At 33.2% G+C, this 27376-nt stretch overlaps 4 protein-coding genes across 6 annotated transcripts; 3 read left to right on the top strand and 1 right to left on the bottom strand.

Annotated features, from left to right (window-relative positions):
• The first annotated feature begins 6101 nt into the window (after window positions 1–6101).
• LOC130733359 (protein argonaute 4-like) lies at window positions 6102–14273 on the top strand. Its single transcript, XM_057585508.1, has 23 exons — window positions 6102–6259; window positions 7428–7706; window positions 7795–8000; window positions 8093–8314; window positions 8418–8554; window positions 8639–8736; window positions 8818–8915; window positions 9063–9234; window positions 9341–9457; window positions 9544–9651; window positions 10353–10415; window positions 10509–10622; window positions 10703–10871; window positions 10959–11071; window positions 11199–11336; window positions 11458–11588; window positions 11854–11919; window positions 12504–12567; window positions 12650–12761; window positions 12841–12914; window positions 13536–13630; window positions 13732–13763; window positions 13873–14273. The coding sequence occupies exons 2-23, from the start codon at window positions 7431–7433 to the stop codon at window positions 14049–14051; spliced, it is 2784 nt and encodes a 927-aa protein (XP_057441491.1). The 5' UTR covers window positions 6102–6259; window positions 7428–7430; the 3' UTR covers window positions 14052–14273.
• Window positions 14274–15912: 1639 nt separating this feature from the next.
• On the top strand, window positions 15913–17670 carry LOC130733364 (adenylate kinase isoenzyme 6 homolog). 2 transcript variants are annotated; one of them, XM_057585516.1, is made up of 4 exons: window positions 15913–16070; window positions 16378–16593; window positions 17054–17199; window positions 17290–17670. In XM_057585516.1, exons 2-4 carry the CDS (start codon window positions 16393–16395, stop codon window positions 17480–17482), a joined length of 540 nt encoding a protein of 179 aa, XP_057441499.1. In that variant the 5' UTR covers window positions 15913–16070; window positions 16378–16392; the 3' UTR covers window positions 17483–17670. The 2 variants fall into 2 exon arrangements, with proteins under 2 accessions (XP_057441499.1, XP_057441500.1); XM_057585517.1 differs by having other exon boundaries at window positions 15915–16070; window positions 16391–16593.
• A 2796-nt stretch (window positions 17671–20466) lies between these two features.
• Window positions 20467–22493, top strand: LOC130733366 (3-hydroxyacyl-[acyl-carrier-protein] dehydratase, mitochondrial). 2 transcript variants are annotated; one of them, XM_057585520.1, is made up of 4 exons: window positions 20467–20736; window positions 21108–21436; window positions 21868–21983; window positions 22076–22493. In XM_057585520.1, exons 2-4 carry the CDS (start codon window positions 21161–21163, stop codon window positions 22188–22190), a joined length of 507 nt encoding a protein of 168 aa, XP_057441503.1. In that variant the 5' UTR covers window positions 20467–20736; window positions 21108–21160; the 3' UTR covers window positions 22191–22493. The 2 variants fall into 2 exon arrangements, with proteins under 2 accessions (XP_057441503.1, XP_057441502.1); XM_057585519.1 differs by having other exon boundaries at window positions 20468–20646.
• Window positions 22494–23695: 1202 nt separating this feature from the next.
• On the bottom strand, window positions 23696–25653 carry LOC130733365 (early nodulin-like protein 20). The gene is made up of 2 exons (XM_057585518.1): window positions 25476–25653; window positions 23696–24129 (listed from the first exon to the last, which is right to left on the bottom strand). Exons 1-2 carry the CDS (start codon window positions 25651–25653, stop codon window positions 23795–23797), a joined length of 513 nt encoding a protein of 170 aa, XP_057441501.1. The 3' UTR covers window positions 23696–23794.
• Between the last annotated feature and the right edge of the window lie 1723 nt (window positions 25654–27376).

Raw genomic sequence — 27376 nt, 5'->3', positions numbered from 1 at the left:
GGTCGTGGTTTTTTCTCCGGTTTTGGAGTTTCCACATAATTTTCTTGTGTTGTGATTGTGTTTTATTTTTCTTCAGCTCTGTTGTTTCCCAACAGTAAAGGCAGACAATACAGGACAAGGGCAAGCATGAGAGGCCTAAGGGAAGTAAAAATAAGCCAAAAGGCAACATAGTGGAGAAAGTGCCATGGTTAGATGTCGAGGTTGGCGTTTATTTTAACAATATGTCATTTATGTTTTTGCTTCTTCTCTTTCCATTGCTAGCATTTGAACCCGATTCATCATGACATTGTTACAATACAATAAACATGTTGACCTTGGATGCTAGCAAAAATCAAAACAAAAACGAGGTTGTAAAGGGAGAGGGATCCTTAGCTTTGGGGTCGTAAAGGCAGACTGTTGAGTATGGCTCATAGGCAGTGTCATTGAGGCAATGGGCCAGGGTCTGCGTAGCAGTGTCATTAGGGGTGTTATTGTAAGCTGGATCGTTAGTATCCCTATATAAGCTTGTAACACTGTAACCCTAATTATTGTATTCAGAAGAGAATCAATAAACGGAACTATAGCTGCTCTATAGTCGCAGAGGTAGGCAATTTGGTCGAACTGCGTGAACAAAGCTTTCATGTGTTTCTCTCTACTCTTGATATGTATTCGTGTTGCTGTTCCAACACAGACAATACAGGCTAAGGGCAAGCGTGGGAGGCCTAAGGGGAGTAAAAATAAGTCAAAAGGCAAGATAGTGGAGAAAGTGCCCTGGTCAGATAACGAGGTTGGCATCGTAGAAGACAACACACATACACGAGAAACTTGGTGGGTGGGAGAAGAGTTGGGTCTGATTTATAAGGGAGAGGACGAGGTGATGATTAGAGGCTTGGAACATCAAATACATTAAAGCATAAAACTCTCGTACCTTTGTAATAATGTATTAAAAAACAATTAAAAACTGGAAAAAAATTGTATTGTCAAAAAATATTCCACTACTTACATTAAATAACAAGATTCATCAACTTAAAATTAATTTTTAAAATAAAAACATTGAAATTATATTAAGTTTGCATTTGACAAATATTAAAAAAGAATTATTTAATAATAAATAATATGGATAAAATATTTTAAAATTGAAAAATGCCGCTAAAAGGTATTTAATATTAACTATGACATATATGTGCATTGTTGAAAAAATGTTTAAAAATATTTTTTATCTATGATATATTAGTAAAAATTACTCGAGGAAGCATAATAGAGAAAAAATAATAATGCCAAAGTTGACTAAATGTTTGCTGTGAGAGGTCTGACCTATCCACTTAACGTGATTGTAGAACCTCAGGGGATTAGTCTCATGGCTATCAGTTATGAGAAAACATTCGCAAACCAAAAAAGTTGAAATCAAATTAAATTTCACAAGATAATAGTTTAAGCATTTTTTTGTCAAAAAATTATTTAAGTTATCACTTATTTTAATTCAAAAAGTTAAAATTAATTTATTTTTCTTGGTCTTGAAAAGTCACAGCAAATGACTTTCCAGGTAAAAAAATAAAAAAAATGATATTAAAATTATTTCATGACATTAAACACTTATTACATAACATTTTTTACGTAATTTAAATATTTCAAATTAACTTAATCATTTTTCGTTATGTTAAATAAATAAAATATTTAATTGTTAACATTATTTCTATGTTAATAATTTAATTTGAATAATATTAGTTATTTATACAAAAAGAACTATAATAATATTTATTGAAATGTCTTAACACAAATTTTTATATATATAATAAAAATATTTTTAATTTTAATTAGTTAAATTATGATAATTTTTATATAATTTTTAAAGCTGAATATATATTATTAATAAAGTGCTACAAAAAGTACAGCAAAAAGAGATTTTTTTTTATATAATGTTATAAAATATTGTAAGTAAACTCGTGCAACACACGTGTATAATATTTATTTTATATGTCAAGGCGACTTGAGTTTTAAATTAAATACATTGAACAATTAAACTTTCATACCTTTGTAATAATATATTAAAAATAATTAAAAACTGAAAAAAAAATTGTATTGTCAAAAAAAATCAATCACATACATTGCACAAGTGGTGAATGTGCATTTCCTTAAGGAATTTCGCCTAGGCTTTTGGCTCGGGTTCGATCCCCTCTGAGGTAAAAAATAATACATTTGTGTCCATGGACATCACTACCGTATCTCGATCCATATTAGTCACGTGGGGCCCCTTTTCCCCGTGGAGACGGGTGACCAAAGGTCCAAAAAAATATATAACAACATCATCAACTTAAAATTGACTTAAAAAAAAAAACACTGAAATTATCTTAAATTTTGCATTTGACAAATATTAAAAATAAAATTATTTAATCATAAATAATAGGGATAAAATATTTCGTTGAAAGGTGTTTAATATTAAATATAACATATATGTGCATTATTGATAAAAATGTTTGAATATATTTTTTATCTATGATATATTAGCAAAAATTACTCGAGTAAGCATAATAGAGAAAAATAATAATGACCAAAGTTGAATAAATGTTTGTTGTGAGAAGTCTGGCTTATCCACTTAACGTGATCATAGAGCCTCAAGGGATTAGTCTCATGGCTATCGGCTGTGAGAAAACATTCGCAAATTAAATAAGTTGAAAATAAATAAATTCACAACATAATATTTTAGGCTATTTTTTTGTCACAAGGCTATTTTAGTTATCACTTGTTATAATTCAAAAAGTTAAAGTTAAATTATTCTTCTTGGTCTTGACATGTCACAATAAATTACTTTCCAAGTAAAAAGTAAAAAATAATGGTATTAAAACTTTTTTCATGACATTAAACACTTATTACTTAACATTTTTACGTAATTTAAATATTTCAAATTAACTTAATAATTATTCATATAATTAAATAAATAGAATTTTTAATTCTTAAAATTATTTCCATGCTAATAATTAAATTTGAGTAATATTAATTATTTATACAAAGAGAGCCATAATAATATTTATTGAAATGGTTGTAGTAAAAAAATAATTTTTATTTAGTTAATTGATAATAATTTTATATAATGTTAAAAAAATATTGTAAGTAAATCCGTGTAACGTACGTGTATAATATATAGTACAATGTATAATAAACACTTTCCAACCTATGCGACTTCCTATATTAAATAAGAAAAAATATAAATGGATTAACGTACAGTAAATCACGCGGTCTTATTGTGGCTTCAAAAACTGAATAAATTATAAATGCGCAATGACTATTTATCTACCTACATAAACAATAACAATAATAGTGTATTACAATAAATAATACATCTATTGTGCATCTTTATATAAACAAACTACTCACCCACTCAAATCATTCATATCTTAGACTCTATTAACTTGTGAGAAAAATGTCAACAATTATTTTAACAAGTATGTCAATTTTATTATTTTTCAAAAGTTACTTGTTTATCTTTGTTTCAGAAAGAAGATCATCATCAACAACAAAAAGCACACATTTGATTTATCATTTGTTATAAATAATTGGAAAATAAAAATGTGAGTGTCACAGATATGAAACGGTACTCTTAATTAATATATGTAGAAGTGTGCTCCTCTAAGTAGTTCTGATATTTAGTGCTCCCTTAACCATGTGAAGAGTGACTCTATTCCAACAAACATGGGCAAAAGGATTAAAAAAAATGCATGAGTCACGACACATAAAGGTAGCGTTTGGTAGACAGGTGAGAAGGGAACAGAACAAGACATATGGGTTCTGTTATGTGTTTCTCATGCTTTTAAGATGGAACGGAACAGGACAAAATGCTTCAGGAACGAGACATTTTGGTTCCCTGTAAAAGGGTAGAACGGAAGGGAACAGAACGAAACTCTCTCTTTTTTTCGAGAGCAAAGAGATTTATTCAAAGATAAAAAGAAGGATACAACCCAACGAGGTGGGGAAACCCAAAAGTTTTAAACGGTAAAAAATACCCCTAATTTATATTTGAAATCTTTTGTATCTAAACAGTTTAAAATCACTTCTTAAAGTGAAAATCACTTATTATATTTGTAGACAAAGTTAAATAATTTCAGTTTTTCAAAAAAATCACTTAAAATAAAATCAATTATTTTTTGTCAAAAGCAAAATCACTTTTTTTAAGCGGTGACAAACGAGCCAATTAGAGTGCGTTTGATTCAACTTATTTTAGAAAAATCACTTTTTTATAAAATAAAATCACTTATTTTAAACAAAAATCACTTTTTAAATCAAAAATATCATATTATGTTTGTTTCGTCTTTTTTTAAAAGTTGAAAATAAATTATTTGAAAAAACTACTTTTAACTTATCATAAAAATCTATTATGATAGACAAGAGGAGATTAAAAAAAATGATTTTAATTAGAGTACTCAAACGCGAATCAACCGATGCTTTTCTCAAAATCTCTAAGAACTAACCTAAACAAACGTACTTAAAACAGCTTAAAGAAATAATCAAACTTGTATTTTTTTAAAAGCACATTGAAACAAGTTAAATAATATATAAATGATTATTTTAAAGAAATAAGTGATTATTTCATGAAATAAGCAATAACAGACGGTTTCTATGCATGTTCAATTTTTTATCCTCAATCAAATATTAAACATGCAGGGTTATATGTGTAATTAAAATTATGGTTTTGTTCTAATGACTTGGAGTTACCAAATACAACACAGAGAATATTATTGTCCTGTTCCATCATGTTCTGTCCTGTCTCATTCTGTTATGTCCTGTTTCGTTCCGTCACCAAACGCTACCAAAGAGTTAGGGGTTGGTTGTGGGCGTTTGTTACAAGTTTCACAAAAATATTCGCAGGAATGTTGTTTCCCAACATTATACAATTGAAATAAAGTGGTTATTATACAATTACAAAGTTTTAGGATTGACCAATAAGTCCCAACATTTACTTCAACTTTCAAACAATCTATATGAAGAAAAACCTATTTGGAGAATTTCTACACACTTAATGCAATCTTTAAAATTTGGAATGATTAGACTCATGATTGTTGGTTGTGAGACACCTTAGTAACAACAAAAATTTTCAGGATTGAAACATTGTTAATTGATGAGTGTTACTCACTTTAACATTATCTTTTCAATACTTTCTAATTTATTGGTTGACATTTATGAAGATCCCAATAAAATAAAAATGAGACCCATACTTTTAATACTTCATCTATTCCTTAATAACTGTCACTTTAAAGTTGTGACACATGTATTATGGAATAATTTTTAATGTTCTTGTTTTATTAAAAATGTTACTCTACTATCTAACTTACTAGTTACTACCATACCATTTATCTTTTTTATTAAATATGACCCTTCAATGTTCCTAATACCATTAAATTAATGGTATTATTGGTAAAACGCAATTAATGTTCTCTTGAAATTATAAAAATAAACAAGAAAAAGAAAATGAAGAAAATAATAACAATTATATAGGAACAAAAAGAGTAGATCACACATGAATTTCAACTAAACAATGATGATAAATTATTGAAAAAAAAAGTACATAAGTCAGTACTACCAAGTATTTTTCTCGTTCATTTTGAACTCTATATAATAGTTCAGTCGTACCAAAGGTCTTATCCACGCCTAGTGTTTTGTCAGCAACATATATCCATGTAAAAATGGATCAAATATTATATTATATCCATTTAAAAGAACCAAGGTTTCCAATATCATATTTTATTCTCCTAACAGAAAATAAAAAGGTAGTGATTAGGAGAGAAAAAGATCACCTACGTTAAGGTCAACCTACATCATGTAGTCAGAAAATAAATAAATCTTAACCGTTATCATGATCAAGTGGCTCTTATATTCCATCAACATTGGTTCGCAGAGATGATCTTAACATCCAACGACTCAGATTCATTCGGTGCACGGCTTTAAGAATTCACAGACTACAGCGAGCACAAAACTCTAGCGAAAGTAGCCTCCAGCTTTTCTAACTGAATCAAAACCGTCATCACGGTGCGTGCGGTGCGCTCCATTACAGTACAAACCCCTGATGAAATCTCATCCGTCCATCACACACACACACGAACCGTACTCGATCATGACCATTCATTTCCCTTCCGTGCAGTGAGTCACACTTTCATCACTCACACTCACACACACTGCGCTTTTATAAGAGAGTGACGAGTGAAGGTTCACATTTCCATTCTCTCTCACACCACCGTTTTCTCTCTGGTTAGGGTTTCTCGTTCGTACTCTCTCTGCGTTCTCTTCTTCGGTGAGCGAAAATCGTACTTCACCATGCGTGATTCTTCTGTTTCTCTGCTTCGCTCTTTCTGTACTTGTAGTGAAAATGGTTTTGGATTTTTTATTTATTTTTTGCTTTTTTTTCACTATTTTTTCGCTCGTTTGTTTCATGATCTGACCTGCATTCTGTGTTTTACGCTTCATCTTCTTCAATTTTGACTGTGTTTTCGCTTTTGATTCGTTGCTTGCTCTGTGTTTTCGTTCCGGTAGGGTTTTGTGATTTTCTTCTCGTTTTTTGGTGGTTTCTGTGATAATCGGAGCTGCATTTTCTGTTATTTTGTTAATTTTTGAGTTTCTGGTATATTTTTGTTCGTTTCTCTGGATTTTGTGGTTGTTATTTCCTTTGCATGCGTTTGAAGCTTGATCTTCCGTTTTTTCTAAATCCGTGTTTTGAAAGGGAAAAAAGAAAAAAAGTGTTCGAAGCGTCGCTACTGTAAATTTCTCATCGTGTTCGTTGTTTACTGTTTTTTTTTTAACTCTTTACTAGTTCTGATTTCGCACTTGTTAGTTTTTCTTTTATGGAATGAATTTGTATTTAGCGCAATGCTTGTTTGTGCTTCTACTTTTTGGAAACTAGATTTTTTCCTTGTGGGTCACTAATTTTGCTGATATAGAAGCTTTTTTTGACTTTTTTGGGTTACGTTTTTCCTCACGTCGTTTACTTCCTTTTACTTGCATTGCATGTTGGTTTTTCTGATGAAGTTTACTTGTACGGATTGGGTTACCTTTTGCTAATTACTTGTTTTATTTCACCGATTCCTGCATTTGGGGTCATGGATTTATTTACCTCTAGATTAGCTGCTTTTTGACCCTGTAAAATTGATATGGATTTTCTGTAGTTTGATTTGTATAAAGGCTTCTTTCTGTTGCTAGTTGGTTTTACCCTCATTATCTTTTAATAAACATTGCTTTATGCGTAACTTGAAGCTTTGATATTATAATGCTGACTGCTTGCATTTTTGGAAGAGATGGTATTTGTAGTTGTTTGTACTTCTCATATTGTGTTATATCTGGGAAATTGTTATGTTGTCATGTTATTTTTACCAGTTTTCTGCATAGCTGACTGATAATGCTTTTATTTGGATTGGGTAGTAATAGTATGATGATAAATGTACCTAATAATTTTGTGTTCTATGTAGGACATGGATCCAAATGAACATGAAAATGGAAATGGGAATGGGAATGGGAATGAGGATTTGATGCCTCCGCCACCACCACCCCCCATTGTCCCAGCTGATGTGGAACCGGTCAAGGTTGACCTCCTTGACCTACCCCCTGAGCCGGTGAAGAAAAAACTACCTACCCGGCTTCCCATTGCCAGGAAAGGTTTGGGTTCCAAAGGGACCAAGCTGCCCCTTCTCACAAATCACTTTAAAGTCACTGTTGCTAACAGTGATGGACATTTCTTCCAGTACAGTGTATGTTTTTCATTTTCTGTTCCGGTTTTTTACTGTCATACTTGTGTTTTTCTTGTAACGTATCACTCATACATTTGTATTTGAACAGGTGGCTCTTTCTTACGAGGATGGGCGCCCTGTAGAAGGAAAGGGGGTTGGGCGAAAAGTGATTGACAAGGTGCAGGAGACATATGGTTCTGAGTTGAATGGGAAAGACTTTGCCTATGATGGGGAGAAGACTTTGTTTACCATTGGTTCTCTTGCTCGGAACAAGCTTGAGTTTACAGTTGTTCTAGAGGATGTTATATCTAACAGGTTAGGATAAATGTGATTGTCAATTCCCGAAGTGTGCTTATATTCATATTAATGTTTCTCCAATGTAACTTTTTTCTTCTTTCATGTTATAGAAACAATGGAAACTGCAGCCCTGATGGTGCTAGTACAAATGATAGTGACAAGAAGAGAATGAGACGGCCTTATCATTCCAAAACTTTCAAAGTTGAGATTAGTTTTGCTGCGAAGATTCCCCTGCAGGCAATTGTCAATGCCCTTCGTGGTCAGGAATCTGAGAATTATCAGGAAGCTATAAGAGTGCTTGATATTATCCTGAGACAACATGCTGCTAAGCAGTGCGTTTCCTTTTTTTTTTTTCACTTTTTTCAATGTTGATGTTTTATGGCATTTTTTCTTTTCATGTTACACAATAACAATACTGCACATTATCTGTTGCAGAGGCTGCTTGCTTGTGCGCCAGTCATTCTTCCACAATGATCCAAAGAATTATGCAGATGTTGGAGGTGGTGTCCTGGGATGCAGAGGGTTCCATTCCAGCTTTAGAACCACCCAAAGTGGTCTCTCCCTGAACATAGGTTTGATCTGGTGCCCGATGCCTCCATATTCCATAATGTCATCAGATTAGTTTGTTAATTTTTTTCATTTTCAAACTTGAATAGATGTCTCAACAACCATGATAATTCAACCTGGGCCTGTGGTGGACTTCTTAATTGCCAATCAGAATGTTAGAGATCCTTTTTCACTTGACTGGGCAAAGGTAATCATGTTCTTCAACATTTGTTTATTTGCTTACTTGATTTTTAACTACCCCCATCTAATACTTTATTCTACTGAACAGGCCAAAAGGACTCTAAAAAATCTGAGGATTAAAGCCAGTCCATCCAATCAAGAGTACAAAATCACAGGGCTTAGCGAACTACCATGCAAAGAGCAGACGTAGTTTATTTTTCTTTTTCTATGCTGCTTAAAATTGATTCATTTGAATTGACAGTTTAATCATTAACTTCCTACAGTTTGAGATTGGTTCTGTGTAGTTTTTTACATCTTGGATGAGGCTTTCATTTAAGATATGTTGTTTTGTAGTTTTACTATGAAGAAAAAAGGTGGAAACAATGGGGAGGAGGATGCTACTGAGGAGGAGATCACTGTTTATGAGTATTTTGTTAATTATCGAAAGATAGATCTCCGGTACTCTGCTGATCTTCCATGTATAAATGTGGGCAAGCCAAAACGCCCTACATATGTCCCTGTTGAGGTAAGTTAGATTAGATGGCTTTGTGTTTGTTTAGTTCTGAAATTCAGAATGGACAAATTTATGTTCACTTATTAACTATGGGTTTCCATTCTCGTTTTGTGCTTAGCTTTGCTCTTTGGTGTCCTTGCAACGTTATACCAAAGCTTTAACCACACTTCAAAGGTCTTCACTAGTAGAGAAGTCCAGGCAGAAGCCCCTAGAGCGGATGAATGTATTGAATCAAGTGAGTATTAAGCATCTCAGATAAAATTGTGTCGTGTGATTCTCACTAAAATGTCTTGTTTACCTGATGTTGCTTTATTTTTGCAGGCTCTTAAAACCAGCAATTATGGCAATGAACCCATGCTTAAAAACTGTGGAATTACAATAGCTTCTGGTTTCACTCAAGTTGAGGGTCGAGTGCTGCAAGCTCCAAGGGTAAATTTTTTAATCATTGTGATCGTCAAAGTGCTTATTTCTTTTTGTTCTGCATCGTCATATTTTTCATTTGCATGTCACTGAACTTCTGTCAAGGTTTGAAAAACAACTTGTTCGTAGCTTGGTTTTGGTGAAAAGATTTTGTTCCCCTTTATTAGTTATATTGTGCTGACAATTGCTCTGAATAAGAATTTGCATGTTTGATGTCAGGAGATTCTGTAGCAATTAATTGTTTTCTTTTGTATGCTGTAACACCATCTGTTCATCGAATGGTTGCTTTCTATTTAGCTGTTTTGTTTGCCTTGTTTTTCCTTTGCATTTTACTGGAATTCTGTCTAGTTTTGGAAAAACTACTCTTCCTAGGCCTGGTTTTGCGGAAATGTTTTCTCTTGTATTTTGTAACACCATCTGAATGCAAATTTGCATGTTTGATGTCAGTAAATTCCGTAGCAATTGGTTGTTTTCTCTTGTATTTTGTAACACCATCTGTGTATCAAATGCTAGCTTTCTATTTAGTTGTATTGTTTGCCTTGTTTTAAAATAAGCGCTTTTGTTCGAATTTCTTGAGAAGCGATGGTCAACTTAATTCAGAAAATTACTTTATTTTCCTTGGTAGTGAAGGTATCTCATTCTTTAATGCTCAATATGTGTTCTGTGATGTGAATGTGATTCAAAACTGTTGACTAAATTTTCATCTGCAGTTGAAATTTGGCAATGGAGAGGATTTCAACCCGAGAAATGGAAGATGGAACTTAAACAACAAAGTACCAATTTCGATTCCCTCTGCTAAATTCTGATATTGTTGATCAAATACCAATTTGACTTGATTTGGTTTGCTGATGACTTATTTTTAACAGAAAGTAGTCAGGCCGGCGAAGATAGAACACTGGGCTGTGGTTAACTTTTCTGCTCGCTGTGATGTACGAGGGCTTGTGAGGGATTTGATCAAATGTGCACGATTGAAAGGAATTGTAAGTCCCAGATCTGGTTATTTATGTACAAGTATTATAGAGATCATGACTCCATATCTTATCTTATTTGCCTCTGGCAGCCTATAGATGAACCTTATGAAGAAATATTTGAAGAAAATGGTCAGTTTAGGCGTGCCCCACCATTGGTCAGAGTGGAGAAAATGTTTGAGAGAATCCAGAAGGAACTTCCTGGGGCACCTTCATTCCTTCTTTGTCTTCTTCCTGAGCGGAAAAACTCGGATCTTTATGGTTAGTTATTTGATATAGTTGCTGTCTTATATTTACTATTTTTCCATTCAAACTTTTATCAATGAAAATATATTGGGCATCTTTAAGGTCCATGGAAGAAGAAGAATCTAGCTGAGTATGGAATTGTTACTCAGTGCATATCTCCTACCAGGGTCAACGATCAATATCTCACAAATGTTTTGATGAAGATAAATGCTAAGGTATATAGTTTATTTGGTTGGTATCATAGTAATACTCTGTTTACATCCAATTGCTACTTTTTTGCTGTGATTTGTCAACACGCATTTCCTGCTCTAATTCTTTGTTAATTTTTTTATTCTGTTGTAGCTCGGTGGGTTGAATTCAGTGTTAGGTGTTGAAATGAATCCTTCCATTCCTATTGTTTCCAAAGTTCCTACCATCATTCTTGGTATGGATGTGTCTCATGGCTCGCCAGGGCAATCAGATATTCCTTCTATTGCTGCAGTAAGTGATAAATGCTATTTACATTCATTCTGGTCCTCTTGTATATATTGGTTAAATGCTGGCGTTATCAAAACAAATTCTTGCAAGTGTTGACCTTTGTGTTTAATTCCTAAATATGCAGGTTGTCAGCTCCAGAGAATGGCCTCTAATCTCGAAGTATAGGGCTTGTGTCCGTACCCAGTCTCCTAAGGTTGAGATGATTGATAATTTGTTCAAGCAAGTGTCTGAAAAGGAAGATGAAGGAATTATAAGGTTGATTTATTTCTGTAGCAAATACCTAACTTGATCCTCCAAATATGTCTTGGACATCAAGTTGCTCCTGCTAATATTTTGGATGTCAATGTGGTCTTTCATCATGTAAAATAAGCCGAAATTTCCGTGCCCTTGATATCCTATATTTGGAGGACTGACTTGATATCTTATGTTTCTATTTATAAGATGAGAGTATTTTTTTAATTTTCATTTCCATTCCTTAGATGGCCTTTGTGTTCTATAAATTGTTTTGTTATATATGCAGGGAACTTCTGATTGATTTTTATTCAAGTTCTGGGAAGAGAAAACCCGATAACATAATTATCTTCAGGTTAAATTTCTTTCTGTTATTTGCTGACATGAATTATGTTTCTCTTTTGTTGTTACGGTAAATTATGTTTTAATGGTTTCTTTTGTTATCATTGCTTCATCATAATATCTTCTTCAAAGCAATTTTAAAATAATTATGTGCATTTTTGCTTCTTTAAAGCAATTTTAAAATAATAATGTGCACTCCCAAAGTGTTGAATCTTAAATATCCTTGAAATCTGTTGTTTAAGATTGTTTCAACGGATGGGGCTTGTGGTGAACATGTTTGTCAGTAAAAGGGAATTTCAAGAGCTTAAATTTTGTTTTGCTAGTTTAATTAATCGTTGCAGCCTTCTAATGAAAATGCATACCTTAAATTTTTGATATCTGGTTTTGTTGTTGTATTGATAAAATGCATTTATAATATTATTATTATTGTATGTTAAGTTTATTTGTAGGCCTTCAATTGATGTGATGATATTTTGCATTTTTTGTGAAATATGATTACTTTTGTTTGTGTATTTTAAGTATTGTTCTTTGTTGCTTTTGATTATGTTCTTGCCGTCTAATGATACTAAACATAGTTTCTTTTGCTTATGACTGTAGGGATGGGGTTAGCGAGTCCCAGTTCAATCAAGTTTTGAACATTGAACTAAATCAAATCATTGAGGTTCTTCAGCTGACCAACTATGTCTCTTACATATGATATGATTTTTTTCTATGGGCATAATCTTAATTGTGTAAATTTTTAGGCCTGCAAGTTTCTGGATGAAACTTGGAACCCCAAATTCTTGGTGATTGTTGCTCAGAAGAACCACCATACAAAATTCTTCCAGCCTGGTTCTCCCGACAATGTGCCTCCTGGTGAGCAGCCTGTTTGAATTTTGTCACTGTTTTGTTATTTTAATTTAAATTTTCACTCTTAACCTCATCGATTTTGCAGGAACTGTTATTGATAATAAAATTTGTCATCCTCGAAATAATGACTTCTATATGTGCGCACATGCTGGAATGATTGTAAGTATCTTCTGTTGAATTTGCAACATTGTGGCTTGATCTAATGAATATAGGTTTTGCAATTTTTTGAAGATGGATTACATATGTTGTCTTTAGGATGCATGTTTCATTTTACCGTGGATTTAATATCTATTTTGTGCTCAGTTCAGTATGAAATTTTCCCATCAGGAAGTCCAGAATTCTTGATAGTCTTATTTATTAGATATTATTCTCTAAATTTATTAATTATGTTTGTTCACCTTGATATCTTTTTCCTTTAATAGATATTTTTCTCTACATCTATACAGTGTGTGTTTTAGCACGAATATTTGTAGCAACTGCTTCCATCTGGAAGTACAGAATTAAATTATAGCCTTGATATCTTCTTCTGTGGTTTTGGGAAGCTTCCTATGCAAAGGCTTTGTTCATCCTTCCCACTCTTGTCTGCCCCATTGTGTAGTGTTTCTTTCTGTTGAATTTGATTCATTGACTTACAATTTCTTCAGATTCCATACTTCGATCCCTTTTCTGTTTTATATTATTATTATCATTATTATTTGAGGAGTAGGAGTGATTCATTTAATAGGATGCTTTGCATCAAGAAATTCTTTTTTACAACTTGTATTCAAATTTGCCACTCAGGGTACAAGCAGACCCACTCACTACCATGTTCTGCTTGATGATATTGGTTTTTCTCCTGATGAGCTGCAAGAGCTGGTCCATTCTCTGTCTTATGTGTAAGTTGGTAGATGTTTAGATCTATTTGGTTGCTTTATAGTAATGTTTCAAAGTATAAACCATTTGATACATCTTACTAAAAACATTTTGTTTTTTCCAGTTATCAGAGGAGCACCACTGCCATTTCTGTGGGTATGTTGTTGCGCATGCATTTATATCCAAGTTTTGTTTATTTGTTTGTTGACTTATATTCATTTACATGGGTGCTAATCTGTGAAAACCTATTGTTTTGTCCATGCAGTTGCTCCAATCTGCTATGCTCATCTTGCTGCAACACAGATTGGGCAGTTTATGAAGTTCGAGGACAAGTCTGATACGTCTTCGAGCCATGGGGGGCTTACTGCTGCTGGTGTTGCTCCTGTCGTCCCTCAGTTGCCTAAGTTGCAGGATAGCGTCAGCAGTTCTATGTTTTTCTGTTGAGGCTTCTCTGCTTCCTTTCTGTTGAGGCCTGTTTATAAAACTGTTTGGAACTCTAGTTTGGTCATGTATCTAAACTGGACCTTGTTGGCCCTAGGTTGTTTATTTTGGTTTGTTGAACTTGTTGCCATAGCTTTTGCTCATGCCACAGGCCATTTTGCACATGTCTTGGACCTATCGAATGTTAATATTTAAGATGGTTTGCCTGCGGCTTTTCGATGATTATCATTATGGATTTTCTTTGTGCTTGCGGGTGACTGACTTTTTTAATCCAGCCCTTATATTGTCTTGGGTAGTCCTTATTGGTCATGTCTAAGCTTTTGTTTCAAGTAGAATGTCGTGTGAGATTTAATGATTTATCCTCCATAGAATTGCTTTTTGAAATTCATGTTTAAATTTTTGATAAAGTGAGGTTAGAACTGGTTTTCCAATGACAACTTGTTTTTATAAAATCCTAGTGTGTTTTATAAACTAATGGTTCTAAGGTCTTTGATACTAGAAAAATTTACTGTTTTAAAATTGATTTTACTCTTCCAACATTTGATCCTATAACTATTTATATAGGCCACCAAATTATTCCCCGAGCAAATGTGCCTTTCATACCCTCGCAAAGACATTTGGTGAATGTAATAATTGATGAATATGAAGGAGAATTTCTTGATAATTTGCAAAGTTGTTTTGGTGAATTATTCCCCTAACAACATCAAAGACTAATAAATAAAAATGCACAATACGACGTTAAATGAGGACCAAGTAGCATAGTCGTGAAAAAAACCACTAGCAAATCAAGCCCATCAGATGAAATCTAACGAGAAGTTCGATGTTTAGTGTTTTATATGTCAAGAGGTATAGGTACGCAAAACCAATCTAGTTCGAGATCATTGTATGTATGGAACTAATGTATAAAAATGAGATGGGAGTGTTTCTCTAGGTGACACAAAGTGGAGCAAATTCACGTACACTTATATATTTAGACACTAGCTACACCAAATATATATGTGGAGGTATGTAATTGTTTTCAGACTTGGGTTAATCATTCTAGTATACTAGCAGAATAATTATATCTTTACACCTCATTTTTGAGGTGTGGAGAAATGGAGGAAGAGAGAGAGAGAGTTAGGACGAAAGAAAAGATAGAGAAAGTGAAGATGTGATATATGATTTGATTGATAAAGAAAAAAAAATAGATAAAAATGAAGGTGGAAAAAGAGTGGAGATGTGTATATATCATAACTCATACTAGCAGACTTACCATGCATGTGATAAGTTCTTGTGAAGTAGTAAACTGGTAATGTTTTTTATCCTTGACTTGAAATAATCTTCTTAGTGTGGGACAACTCCAGAAGAAAGGGTTTGAGATTATTGTCAAAGATGGAGTGTGATGCATTAGAAATTAATAGAAGGCCCTGATATGTGAATCAAATTGTATGTTTCCACTGCATTTTATCAACACGTCTGATACAGAGTTGTTGCACAATCATAGAGAAGTCACGTCCTAGAGATGAAGTGATATTGATAACAATGTTGAGCAGCAAATCCAAGTTGACTTTGATGGAAGAAGAAGGAAGAAAAAAAAAAGCAAGCACAATCAAGTAATCAATTTAATAATTAAATCAAAGGGATCAAATATCAAACGAGCACAATCAAGTATTTTATCTATTTTTTAGATTTTTACTTTTAATCCTACTATCTTACTATCTATATTTTTTTTAGTATGGGCCGAAAAAAATCTCTGTTTTTTTAGTTATATTTCCTAGATATCTCAAACTGGGTTTTGGTATTAAAAAAAAAAGAATAACGAAATGACTTTTGCACCCCTCTAAAATTTAAGAAATTTACACTTGTATCCCTTTCAAAACGTTCTTTCTCTTCTCCGAAGAACCCTATAGAAAGAAGAAGAAACAGTGTTAATCGATTCTTATCATTGGAAGCTCGAAGCGGCCACAACCCTAGCTTCAAAGCGTTCTCCTTTCGGTCTCGATTTTGCTTCCTTCGCTTTTCGCAGCTCGTTCTGATCCATTGGTGAGTATTTTTCATCTGTGCTCAGTGCCCTTTTGATGTTTGAATATCTGAGAAACAATGGTTACTTTGAAATACCCAATTCACCATTTGAAATTGTAATCTTCACTATTTTTCATGTGGGTCTCTGGAAAAGTTAGCAGTTATGGAGGAAACATGTTTAGGAATATATATTGTTCCTGAAATATGTTTTTTTTTTTTTTTTTTTCTGTTTATAGATTTGTTTTATGTGTAATGTGAATTGAATGAAGCAATATTTTACTATACGGCGATCTTTGAAGATTTGTTTTTCACTGACTTCAATTCACAGTGTTGTTCTGTAGTCATGGTGGAAGGAAGTGGCAAGAGGACCAGGCCAAACATTCTGGTGACTGGGACACCGGGGACAGGGAAGACAACGCTGTCAAGTTCTCTAGCAGAAGCCACTCAGCTCCGCCACATCAATGTTGGAGATTTAGTCAAAGAGAAAAACTTGCATGATGGCTGGGATGATGAGCTTGATTGTTTTGTTCTTAATGAAGACTTGGTGAGCTATCTATTTATATGTTCAAGAACATTACTGTATGATTTTTTTTAGGTATAGTTAGTACCAGGGTTGTTAATGGTGGATAGCGTAGCGGCAAGCCCAAAAAACGCTATTTCGAGAACTAGCGGCATGTAGCGGTGAATAGTGGTGGAGTAGTGGTGAACCCCAGGGCGCTACGCTATAGCGCTATCGCACTGCTATGGTGCGCTATTAACAAGCCTGGTTTGTACCTTAGTGGTGCCTTAGGTGTATAAGAATTGAGTTCAAATGTTAACAGTGTTGGGGTCTGTTTTATGTAAGTTGCTATGAAATACCCTGCCCTCTAGCTCCTTAATGGCATATTTTGATGGAGATCTCAATTTTATTTTGTTTTGCGGATGTGTGGATAGTAGGGTGATAGATTCAGTAAAGACTATGACTAAATGATGATGGTTGTTATCAATGCCTGAGGTTTTTGTAGGTCTGTGATGAACTTGAGGATGTTATGGAAGAGGGAGGGAACATTGTGGATTATCATGGTTGTGATTTCTTTCCTGAGCGATGGTTTGATTGTGTGGTTGTACTTCAGACCGGTAACACTGTTTTGTATGATCGTTTGAGCAGGAGGTATGGAAGCATTTGTTGTAGCTGAATGTTGATTTTTGCGATTCTATTACCGGTTTTATCATAAACTTACTTTCTCCATTTTTGTGGCAGAGGATACAACGAAGCAAAACTTTCCAACAATGTTGAATGTGAAATCTTTCAAGTTCTGCTTGAGGAGGCTAAAGAAAGTTATCCGGAGGACAGAGTGGTTGCAATGAAGAGTGATACTATTGAAGACATTAGTAGAAATATTGCAACTTTGACTGATTGGGTCAGAAATTGGTCTTCTCCAGCTCAGTCATAACAAGGAAGATGAGAAATTTTTGTTTATACCTTGTAAGAGTATAGTCAATTTTTTTGTGGGGTTTCATGATGAATTGCAATCTGAATTTTGGAGTGTTGTTGAATTACCTCTTGCTACATTAGGTGCGCCATGTACTCTAGATATTTATGTTATGGCTTTTAAATAAAACAGCAAAAAATATTGTTCAACTTTTACACTGAACAAGTTTAGGTGTGGCATGATGTACTGTGAGATATTTATGTTATGGCTTTTTAAATTAGACAACTAAAAGAGTTCTCAACTTGTACCAAGTTTTGTAAAACTGAATTGCAAAAGAAAGCACTGCTTGAGTATCACACACCTATTGGTGGAAAACTATGACATGAACAAAATACAAAGTACGTACAAACAGAGACTTATGGCACATATATTTTGAGTTTCCTTGGTATGTATGTGAAGGAACCCATATACTTCAACTTGACCTCTATGGCATTGGATTTGACATTTGGATGGTCAAAGCTCTTAGAGATAACAACAATGGTTCGCCCCACAGATGATAGCACAACGCACACAACTATGGCGCACACCATTATCTGAGAGCAGTGACACATCTATCATATGCATGGGTACTCCATTTTGGCTGCGTACCCGTACTTGTTGGGCACTCATTGAGTACTAGTAAACCGGATAGTGTACGTACCAAAATAAAATTTTCAGACCAAAAAATTGGTTACTGCTTAGATACATTTTATGTACTCGTTTGTATTCCGACAGCATTAGAACTAATTAAATGGAGGCCTTGGCAATGGGTGAAGGCACTTATTTAGAGTTTTACTTATTCCATGGCTGAGTGGTATGCGGAACCTTTACTATGCATTCAACATGTCTGATGTGCTAGTCGATTTGTATTTGGCATATGTGGAATTTTATCTGATATGCTGTGGTGCTGGATTAATTATTTGTAGCTGGTCATGCCTTGGGTTGCTGTTTTGTTTTATTGGTTGGTTTGGGTACTCTCATACAATTGACTGGATTAGTGTGGTGCGGTTGGGTTTCAAAGGGGATTATTCTTATCTTTTTAGATATCTGTTTGGGATAGCTTCTTTGTTTTTATTTTGTTTTTTACTCTACTATGTATTAAGGGTTACCCCTTGTACTCCCATTAATGCAAACTTTGCTTAAAAAAATGTAATGCTTGGATATTTTTTTGGTGCTCATTAACTAAAATTATATTTTTTTACCAACTTTAACTTTTATTCCTTTTATGTATACAAAAATAAAACCTCTGTTTGTATCACACATATAATCTTGATACGCTAACCTTATCATCGAATCCCATCAATTGATTATTTGGTTCTTTTTTGGCCGATGCTCGTTTGCATTAGTTGATGGCAGACAAGATACTAAAATCACGTTTTCTTTCTTGCATCATGCAGAAATTTCAATTTCTCCTATATGCATAGTTAGTTTTTGACAATAATTTGTATCTTAATCTTTTATTGTAAACTTTTGTCAACTTGTTTGATATATAATTTCCTTAATATATATATAAGAAAATATATATGCAACGAGACAATTACGCTTATTAAGGTATTGTAAGATAATTACACTTATTAAGAAAATATGCAATGAGACTAATTATTGTCTTAGTTTTAATAGGTACGAGGTTTTTAGTGATAACCAACTATCTGCCTTTTGAAGCATCATGATGCTCAAATTTCCAGTATTTCTCTTCCACGACATGACTCTAATTATCTATTCTCTTAAAGGGCATGAGCCGCAGTTCTTTACTCTTTCAGTGCAAGACTTGCTGTTAATTTTTTCTCTTCCAGGGCATGGCCTGCAGACTAACATCTCTTCCAAGGCACGACACGCAACCTAACTTCTCTTCCATGGCATGGCCCGTTAGACTGACATCTCTTCCGGGGCATGACCCGCAGACTGACATTTCTCCCAGGCATGACCCCTGCTCTGTTTGAATGTAGAAGGGAAAATGAAAGGAAGGAATATAAGAGGAAAGACTATAAATGGAAAATGAGGTGATTTTGAAGTTGTTTGGATTAAGAAAAAGAGAAAGGAAAAGTAATGGAAAAGTGATAAAAAATAAATAAGAGTAATTGACCATTTACTACTTACCCTTATATATTATATAGATATTTTTAGAAGAGTATTAGAAATGATAATTTAGCAAATTTTTGTTGTTGAATAATTTAGCATATTTTGTGAATATTAAGTAGATTAAAAACGGTAGTCAAATTTCTGCAAAAGAAAAAAACGGTATTCAAATTTTTATCACTATTACATTCCTCATTTGGAAGAGCTTATTTGAGCTTATTTGATAGCATAAACTTTTATGTCAGTGTTTGGGAGAGCTTATGCAAATAGCTTATGACCTACCATAAGCTGTTTTGAGCTTATTTTCATAAGCTATTCATGATAGCTTATGAAAAAAGAGTTTATGCTTATATATAGCTTATTTTCGATTCATTTCAATAAAAAAATTAAAATAGCTTATGAATAAGCATTTATGCGCTTATGACCATAAGCGCTTAATTAAGCTGTGTTTCCAAACGGGGCCTAAATGATATTGTGTTTTACGAAAAACATGAACTGAGATTAAAAAAAAAGGGGCATGTTAAGAGAATAGCACAGTAATAGCAGCAAGGTAGTCAGAAGCGAGATTTAGCAATAAAGCGTGGAGGGTCCAAAAGCGTAAAGCGCTACGCTTTAGCCGCTTTTGCCAGTTATATATATTTACACCTATAAATATTTATATGCATATAAATGATGTAATTGATAAAAAATCTTAAGAATATCATACCTAAAACATAAAATATCATAACTCATAATTGATTATTCTTTTGCCAGAGATTTATAGCCATTTTACATAACTCATTATTTTGCATAATAATATATATAAATGCTGTAGCCTGTGAGCATCATTATTTTGCCTAATAAAAAAATGAAAGAAAACAACGAATAGAATATATCATTCCAAGTTTGAACAGTGAGAGAAGTGAGAGTGAGAGAGAGGGTCGAAGAGGAACGACCCTTCAGACTTCAGCAAGTTTATTTTTCTAAAAGTAGTTACAAAAGAAAGGACAATAGTGCCATTATATATTTATTGCTTCTCCCAAGTCATTTATATTACTCAGAAAAGGCAAGACCCTTAACTCACAGAACACGTAAGACTGTATCTCCGATCTTTCTGATTGAACTGAACATTCTACGTTATTAGTTCTGATGTTATTCAATCAAATTGGAATGAGGACCATGTATTTCATTTTCCACTGTTTTTTATTCATTCATTTTTGCATTCATGTGCCTTCACCTATTCACATGCAACTATGCTGTTTGCTAAAATGTCACAAACAATAACCAACAGAATTTCCCTACCACTGCATATTCTTTTTTTTTATAGGCAAATGTTAGTTGTCAGTAATGTTAGTAAATTAGTTTCTCATCAGGGTTCGAACCCTCGGCATTTCACCCTTCATCACCTTGCAACATTAAACGAATCAAATTGGTTTGCCTTTATTCAAAACTAGTAAATGAGTTTATTTATTTATTTCATCTTCTTACTTTTAACAATTTTAGTTGTTCTTCAATTGTGGGAATATTAAGCTGCAATTTGCTTCATTTTCAGTTAGTGGGGGATAACACTTGGGCTTTGTTCTGTTGGATTGAACACTTGTAAGAATGCTCATCAGGAGTTTAGTCTCTAGCAAACTCCAGTCTCTGAGTCTGAGGTGCTTTTCATCTGCTGCAACTCCGCAAGTACTTAAGCCTGGGGATGTCTTGAGAAAAGCAAGGGCTTTTACTGAGGAAGATGTCCTTCACTACTCCAAGGTGACTCATGATTTGAATCCTTTGCATACTGATTCTGCTGCTGCCCAAAATGTTGGATTTGAGGGTCCCCTCGTACATGGGATGCTCGTTGCTTCTCTCTTTCCACACATCATCTCGTCACATTTTGTAAGTCTCACTCTAACCCTCTCTTTAAATTTTGATATCCCTCCTATGAAGATTAAATAACCAACAAATTAGAGGCTTCTCAAATTAGCTTATGAATAAGCGCTTATGGCCATAGGCACTTAATTAACCTGTTTAGCGCACCCTTTGATTTACATGACCAGGAGGAAACTGAAACAGACTCGTTTCATGGCCTGTTAGGAGATTGAGCTATATGGCATGCTATTGTTGAGCTATATAAAACTGAACCATTTTACAAGTAAAGTAACTAGATTTAGCCAACTTGAACAAAAGACTTAATTTTAAAGTACTTGAATAATAGTGTGAATTGAGGTAATATCATAAGGTCCTCCACTCTTGTTCTTTGATGACAATTGTCCAAAAGTTTCTTCCTTTTCTTCACTGACCCGTTTTAATACTATGGATAATTGTAGCCTGGAGCTGTGTATGTTTCTCAAAGCTTGAACTTTAAGTTCCCCGTCTATATTGGAGATCAGGTTATTGGTGAAGTACAAGCAACTAATCTGAGAGCAAATAAAAATCGATATCTGTAAGTCAAGTCTTTGGATTACAATCATGCATGTTTTGGAACAGGTAACAATTTTGTTCCTAATTGTTTGTTTGTTTGTTAATATTATTCAGTGTAAAGTTTAAGACAAGGTGCATCAAGAGCGATGAACTTGTTGCCATTGAAGGTGAGGCTGTGGCTATGTTACCAACCCTGACTGTGGAACAATTGCTGCATAAGGAGCAGTAGAAGCTATTCACAATTCTAGTCAATAATAAGGTTATTGGATTTGGAGGTTGAACTTGTGATCCCCAACCCCGAACTCAAAAGAATAAATTAAAACAGCATGTGCAAAAAGGTTTTTTCTCTCTTTCTGGTTCTGCTGTAGTTGACGAAGACTCGTGCTTGATCGTTTCATGTCTGTGACTGTGTTTTGGTAATTTTTTCACAAAAGCTCACTTCTTTGCATAGAGCTCCAAATTTGTACCCTCCAACAGAAATGGTTTTGGTAGTTGCTTGGTATGATGCTCACTATTTAGTATTTACACAAAAGCTAGTGCAAAGTTCTTTGTTGGTAACTTTGTAATTTCACGAGGTACAAAATTGTCGGAATTGACTGGATAAAATTGATTATGTTAAAAGTGAATTGAAATTGAATGATTTATGTTTGAGTATAAATATAAGAAAATTGGCTTATGCAGGTCATAGGAAGGGAAATTTAGTTGTGAAGTTATAAGAAAAGGTCCAACCACCCTCTCAAATTTGTACCTTTTGTAAATATGCACTCTGAATTTTTACTTTATCTCAATTGATTGTTAAACTTCTACTATTGTTGTAATAGATCATTATTTTCATTGTTAGGGAGGGTTTGAGCATCGATTACTATTAAGTGAGAGAGTTCAATATGTATATCTATAAAAAAAAATACAAATATTAAGGTGGTTGGTTGTATACTCTTTCTAAGGGGAAAAAAGGAAGTATGTTTACTAATCATTATTAATTTAATCTTAAGTTAAGAGCAGGTAACCAACAAGGTGTTAATCTAGAGGTAAATAAGCTACTCCGTAATGGTGAGAACACAATTTTTTTTTTTGTCAAAAGTGGTTCATTCAAGGCTCGAAGCCACTCAAATGGCACTTACATTAGAAGAAAAGTACCATATATATGCTATATCATCATCATCAACAAAAACTAATATAAGTCAGCCAAAAAGAGGTGTTGGATTGCAAAAAACACATGACCGAAGAGAGACAAGACAGGGGATGGGCGGAGGTCGAAGAAGACCAGAGAAGGGGAGAGTGGATCCAGATGATTGGAGTCAAAGAAAAGACGAGATGAAGGTGCCAAGGGTGGGACCTCGTAGGGAGAGAGAAACACACACCTGATGTGAGTATAAAACCTCCCATTAGGAGGAGAGAACCCCTGCACAAAGAAGGGAAAAATCATTTTTGGGTACAACAACAGTTTTCTGAATGGGCGGAGACATTCGGGTTATATAACAAAAAAAGTTAACAACAATGTCTATTAAAACAATTATTGAGTTAACGATTAATTGAGATGAAATAAAAGTTTTAAGTATCTATTAACAATAACACAAAGTTCAGGATATGATTACACACTATTTTCGGTTGATCTGCATAAGCTAAAAATTCATTGTTTCAATTTTAGAGTTATAATCAATTATAAGAAATATCTAAACATCCTAAAATTGTTTATGACTATAGAGAATTAGTTCTAATACTTATAAATGCAGAACCAAACATGCTCTAGGAAAAGTAAGAAAATTAACACAATGTATATAGTTGATGATATTGTAAATCTAGTTTATGTTCTGCTATTTCTAGTAGCTGATGTTAGTTGAATGGGATGATCGACATCAAGACTAAGATGAGCAGTACAAGTGTGTGGTAGACATGAATGCCAGAAGCATCTGAATCAGAACCTCCTTTTGATGGAACAGGTTGAGGAGCTGGTGCAACATAATCAGTAACATCAATTGCAACCTTCATACCTCCCCAACAAAACCCTCCTCCACTTAAGAAGTAATAGGTTTTTTCCTCTGTCAGCTGAAACACATCTTTTCCTCCACCCCTTGATATGTTCTTGATGAAATCTGTGTCCCTGCAGTTTTCATAGCTTGTCTTGTTCACTTCCAGAACATTGAACATATGCCTATCATATCCAAAGTCTTGCAAGCATAATAAAATCAGTGAATCATTGTGAACAGCTATAAAGCAAATAATCTACAATATTATGTGCAGTTTTCAATGATGGCGTGAGACTGTTTCACATCTCCATTCATCATAATATGATTACACTAATCAAAAGAAGAAAAAAAAATTGAGGGAAGAGATGCATATATCTCAATCATTGTATTTGGAAAATGATTAGCAGACATTTGGACATGCATCTAGAGTCCAATGGAAGAGAAAAAGAGAAAAGTAATGGATGTAATTTGTCGTTTGTTATGTATTTATTGGGGATAATTTTACTTGAACTTTCAGCTCCCTTAATCATATGAGGGTGTATTTGAGTATATCCATTGTAAATGAACATTGTACTTCAAGATAAAGAAAGTGTGAGGGTTAAAATTACTCAAATGGTATCTAAACACAGTTGTTTGACAATTTATAAGAGTTTGTGTTAAGAACAGTTTATCTGGATATAATCATAAGTTATAAACAATCATTCATAGTGTGTGCAAATGTATAATTTTCATTGAACGTTTGCAAGGGTTCAGCATAGGAAATTGGAAATTTTGGAAACAAGTAAAAAACAATGCAAGAGAAATAATTGAAAGTAGTTTGGAAATTTTAGTGTGTTGAGTGTCAGAATGGTGTGATTAATTCTGGAATAATATATGCACAAACACAAACCCCTAAATTTGATGATGTAAAAATTGAAGAGTTTGAGTGTTTAGGGAGCAATTTGGGTTCTCATGCTGCTAATAGTGTGTTCCCTTTGTATACATTTTTACAGAATTACTTTTTCTTCAACAAAAGCTATTAGGAGTTGTTTCTTTCAGAATGATTGTATGTTTGCTAACTCTTCTACAACAACGAATTCTTAAGCCAAAATTAATTCTAACGAAAACTTTATGTGAGTCATTTTTGGGTGCTAAAAAAATTCCAAGTGACAAAATTGGTTCTGCCAAACTGAAGTTACTAATTAATCTACTAACATGAATTTGGGGGTTTGTAGAGTAATTAGGGTTCCTATGCTAATAGCATGTTCAGTTTGTTTCAATTTTCCAAAATCACCTTCTTTTTGCTTACAGGTTATTAGGTGTAAGTCTTTTTTTTTTCAGAATCAATGTATGTTTGATATTTCTTCTACAATTGATTCTAAGACTAAAATTAATCCAGGAAAGAAGTTTTGCCGACTAGTCTCTAGATATCAGAATTGATTTTGACGAAAGAGAAATTACCATCAGTTCTACTCCTAACATGAAAATCTACAGAGATTTCAAACATACACTAACTATTTCACTCAAATTTTATTAAAATAGAATAAAAGAGAGAAAAGAAAGCTTACATAGCCAATCCTTCAGATGAAAGTGCTCATGAGATGCCCATTCAGTCATGTTAACATTAGGTGCCCAACTTATCTTGCTCCCTCCAACATAGTGAGGCTCACCTTTTGCCATGTTTGCCAACATCATCAACATCACCATCACCATCAACCCCATTTTTGTGAAGCTCAAAACATCCATTTTTTTCTCACTTTTTTTTACTGTGATGTCAAAGTCTATATGACTACTTAAATATGATCCTCTGAGTCAATAAGTGATGTGTATATATGCGTTTTTCAAGGGGTCAAAAAATTGCATCGGTAAGCGAAATTGTAGCAACGTTTGAGGATGTAACGTTTCAGACTTTCAGGAATAAAATCAAATTGATCCAAATTCTAATTAACTGGCATTGTGCTTTTTGGAAATTGGAATAGCTAAAGTCAAATTCCAAAAAACAAAATCCAGGATTTCCTTTTTACATAGGCATTATATATTTTGTTTGAAATATATGAATGCATTATATAGAAAAACATGAATTAATGATCCTTTAAAATTCTAAGAATATTTTTTACTCGTAGGAGTCAAATATGATTTTTTTTAATTTAATGATTGTATATTACTATCTTTCTTTTTTTGTTACATCTGCAAAATTAATGATTGCGTATTGTCTTATGTCAAAAAAAAAGAGATTGTGTATTGTGTAAGTTACTAGCTCTATTCTAAAATCAAAAAAATGTTGCTAATATTTTAATTCTAATAAAAAGGAATGAACATTTTAACTAATAATGACACAAATACACACAAATACTCTTTTCTAAAAAAAAACAATGCATTTTTTTTTTTGAAATTAATCAAATTATACATGCACACTAATGTTTAGGATATGGTACAGCTCTGACTTTTTTTAATGAAAAACCAAAATAATTTTCTTAAATTATTACTTTCTTTTTAAATATTACCTTTTTCTTATTTGATAATATGCTTAATTATTATTTGTAGGAAACGATGCACAACTTGTGTATTTATGAATTAAATACCCATACCAAACTTTTTATTATTATTATTTTTTTGAAAAGAATATTTTTATTATTAAATAAAAGTATTAAACAAATGGTAAGTAAATTAATATTAAATTCAATAAAGTGTCGTATCCTTGGTTTTCCGATGTAGCAAAAAAAAAATCAATAAAGTGTTAATTCAAGAGGAAGGGAGTCGTGTCTCTTAAGCATGTGGTTTAAGGTTCAACTGATGAATCTTGGGATAGAAATAGGTCACACCGTTCACAGGGTTTAGGGTCTAACCTACATCAGATCCATGTCATGTTAGGTCAAATTCATAAATGAACAAGCAAAGCTTTTTCAAAAGCCTATTTGTGTTTGGGTAAACAACATTGAGCACTTATTGCATATGCGATTACCACGTAAGTGTTAATTCATAAACTAGTTTGAGAAACCAATTGAAAAAATATGATAATACATTATGAATATATAAGCTTTAATTCGTAAGCTAATATGACCATTTTATGGGGGGGGGAAAAGCTCAAAACATTTGATATGTAGGTCATAAGCTATTTAGATAAAAAAAAAATTAAACACTTGTCTATGAGCTTATGCAATAAGATAAACACAAATAAGTTCTTCTAAACAAGGTTAGTTAAAAATGCTAGGTTTATATCATCCGAAAAGTCTTACAAGCCCAAGAGACCCACCTACCTAAATAAATATAATTAATTTAATTTTTTATCATTGTTACAATAGATTTATATTATAATATCTTAAAATTGTATTACTTAATATTTCTAGATTAGACATGCTGTCATACATAGATGTAAGTTTTTTTTTTCTTTAACAAGGGTAAACCTATTTAGGAAATTGTGGCACCCAACTAATTAAATTAATCTCTTTTCGGAATTCAAACCTAAATC

This window comes from Lotus japonicus, chromosome 1 (assembly GCF_012489685.1).
Source record: "Lotus japonicus ecotype B-129 chromosome 1, LjGifu_v1.2".
Lineage (NCBI taxonomy): Eukaryota > Viridiplantae > Streptophyta > Magnoliopsida > Fabales > Fabaceae > Lotus > Lotus japonicus.
This window is presented reverse-complemented; position numbering and strand designations above follow the sequence as displayed.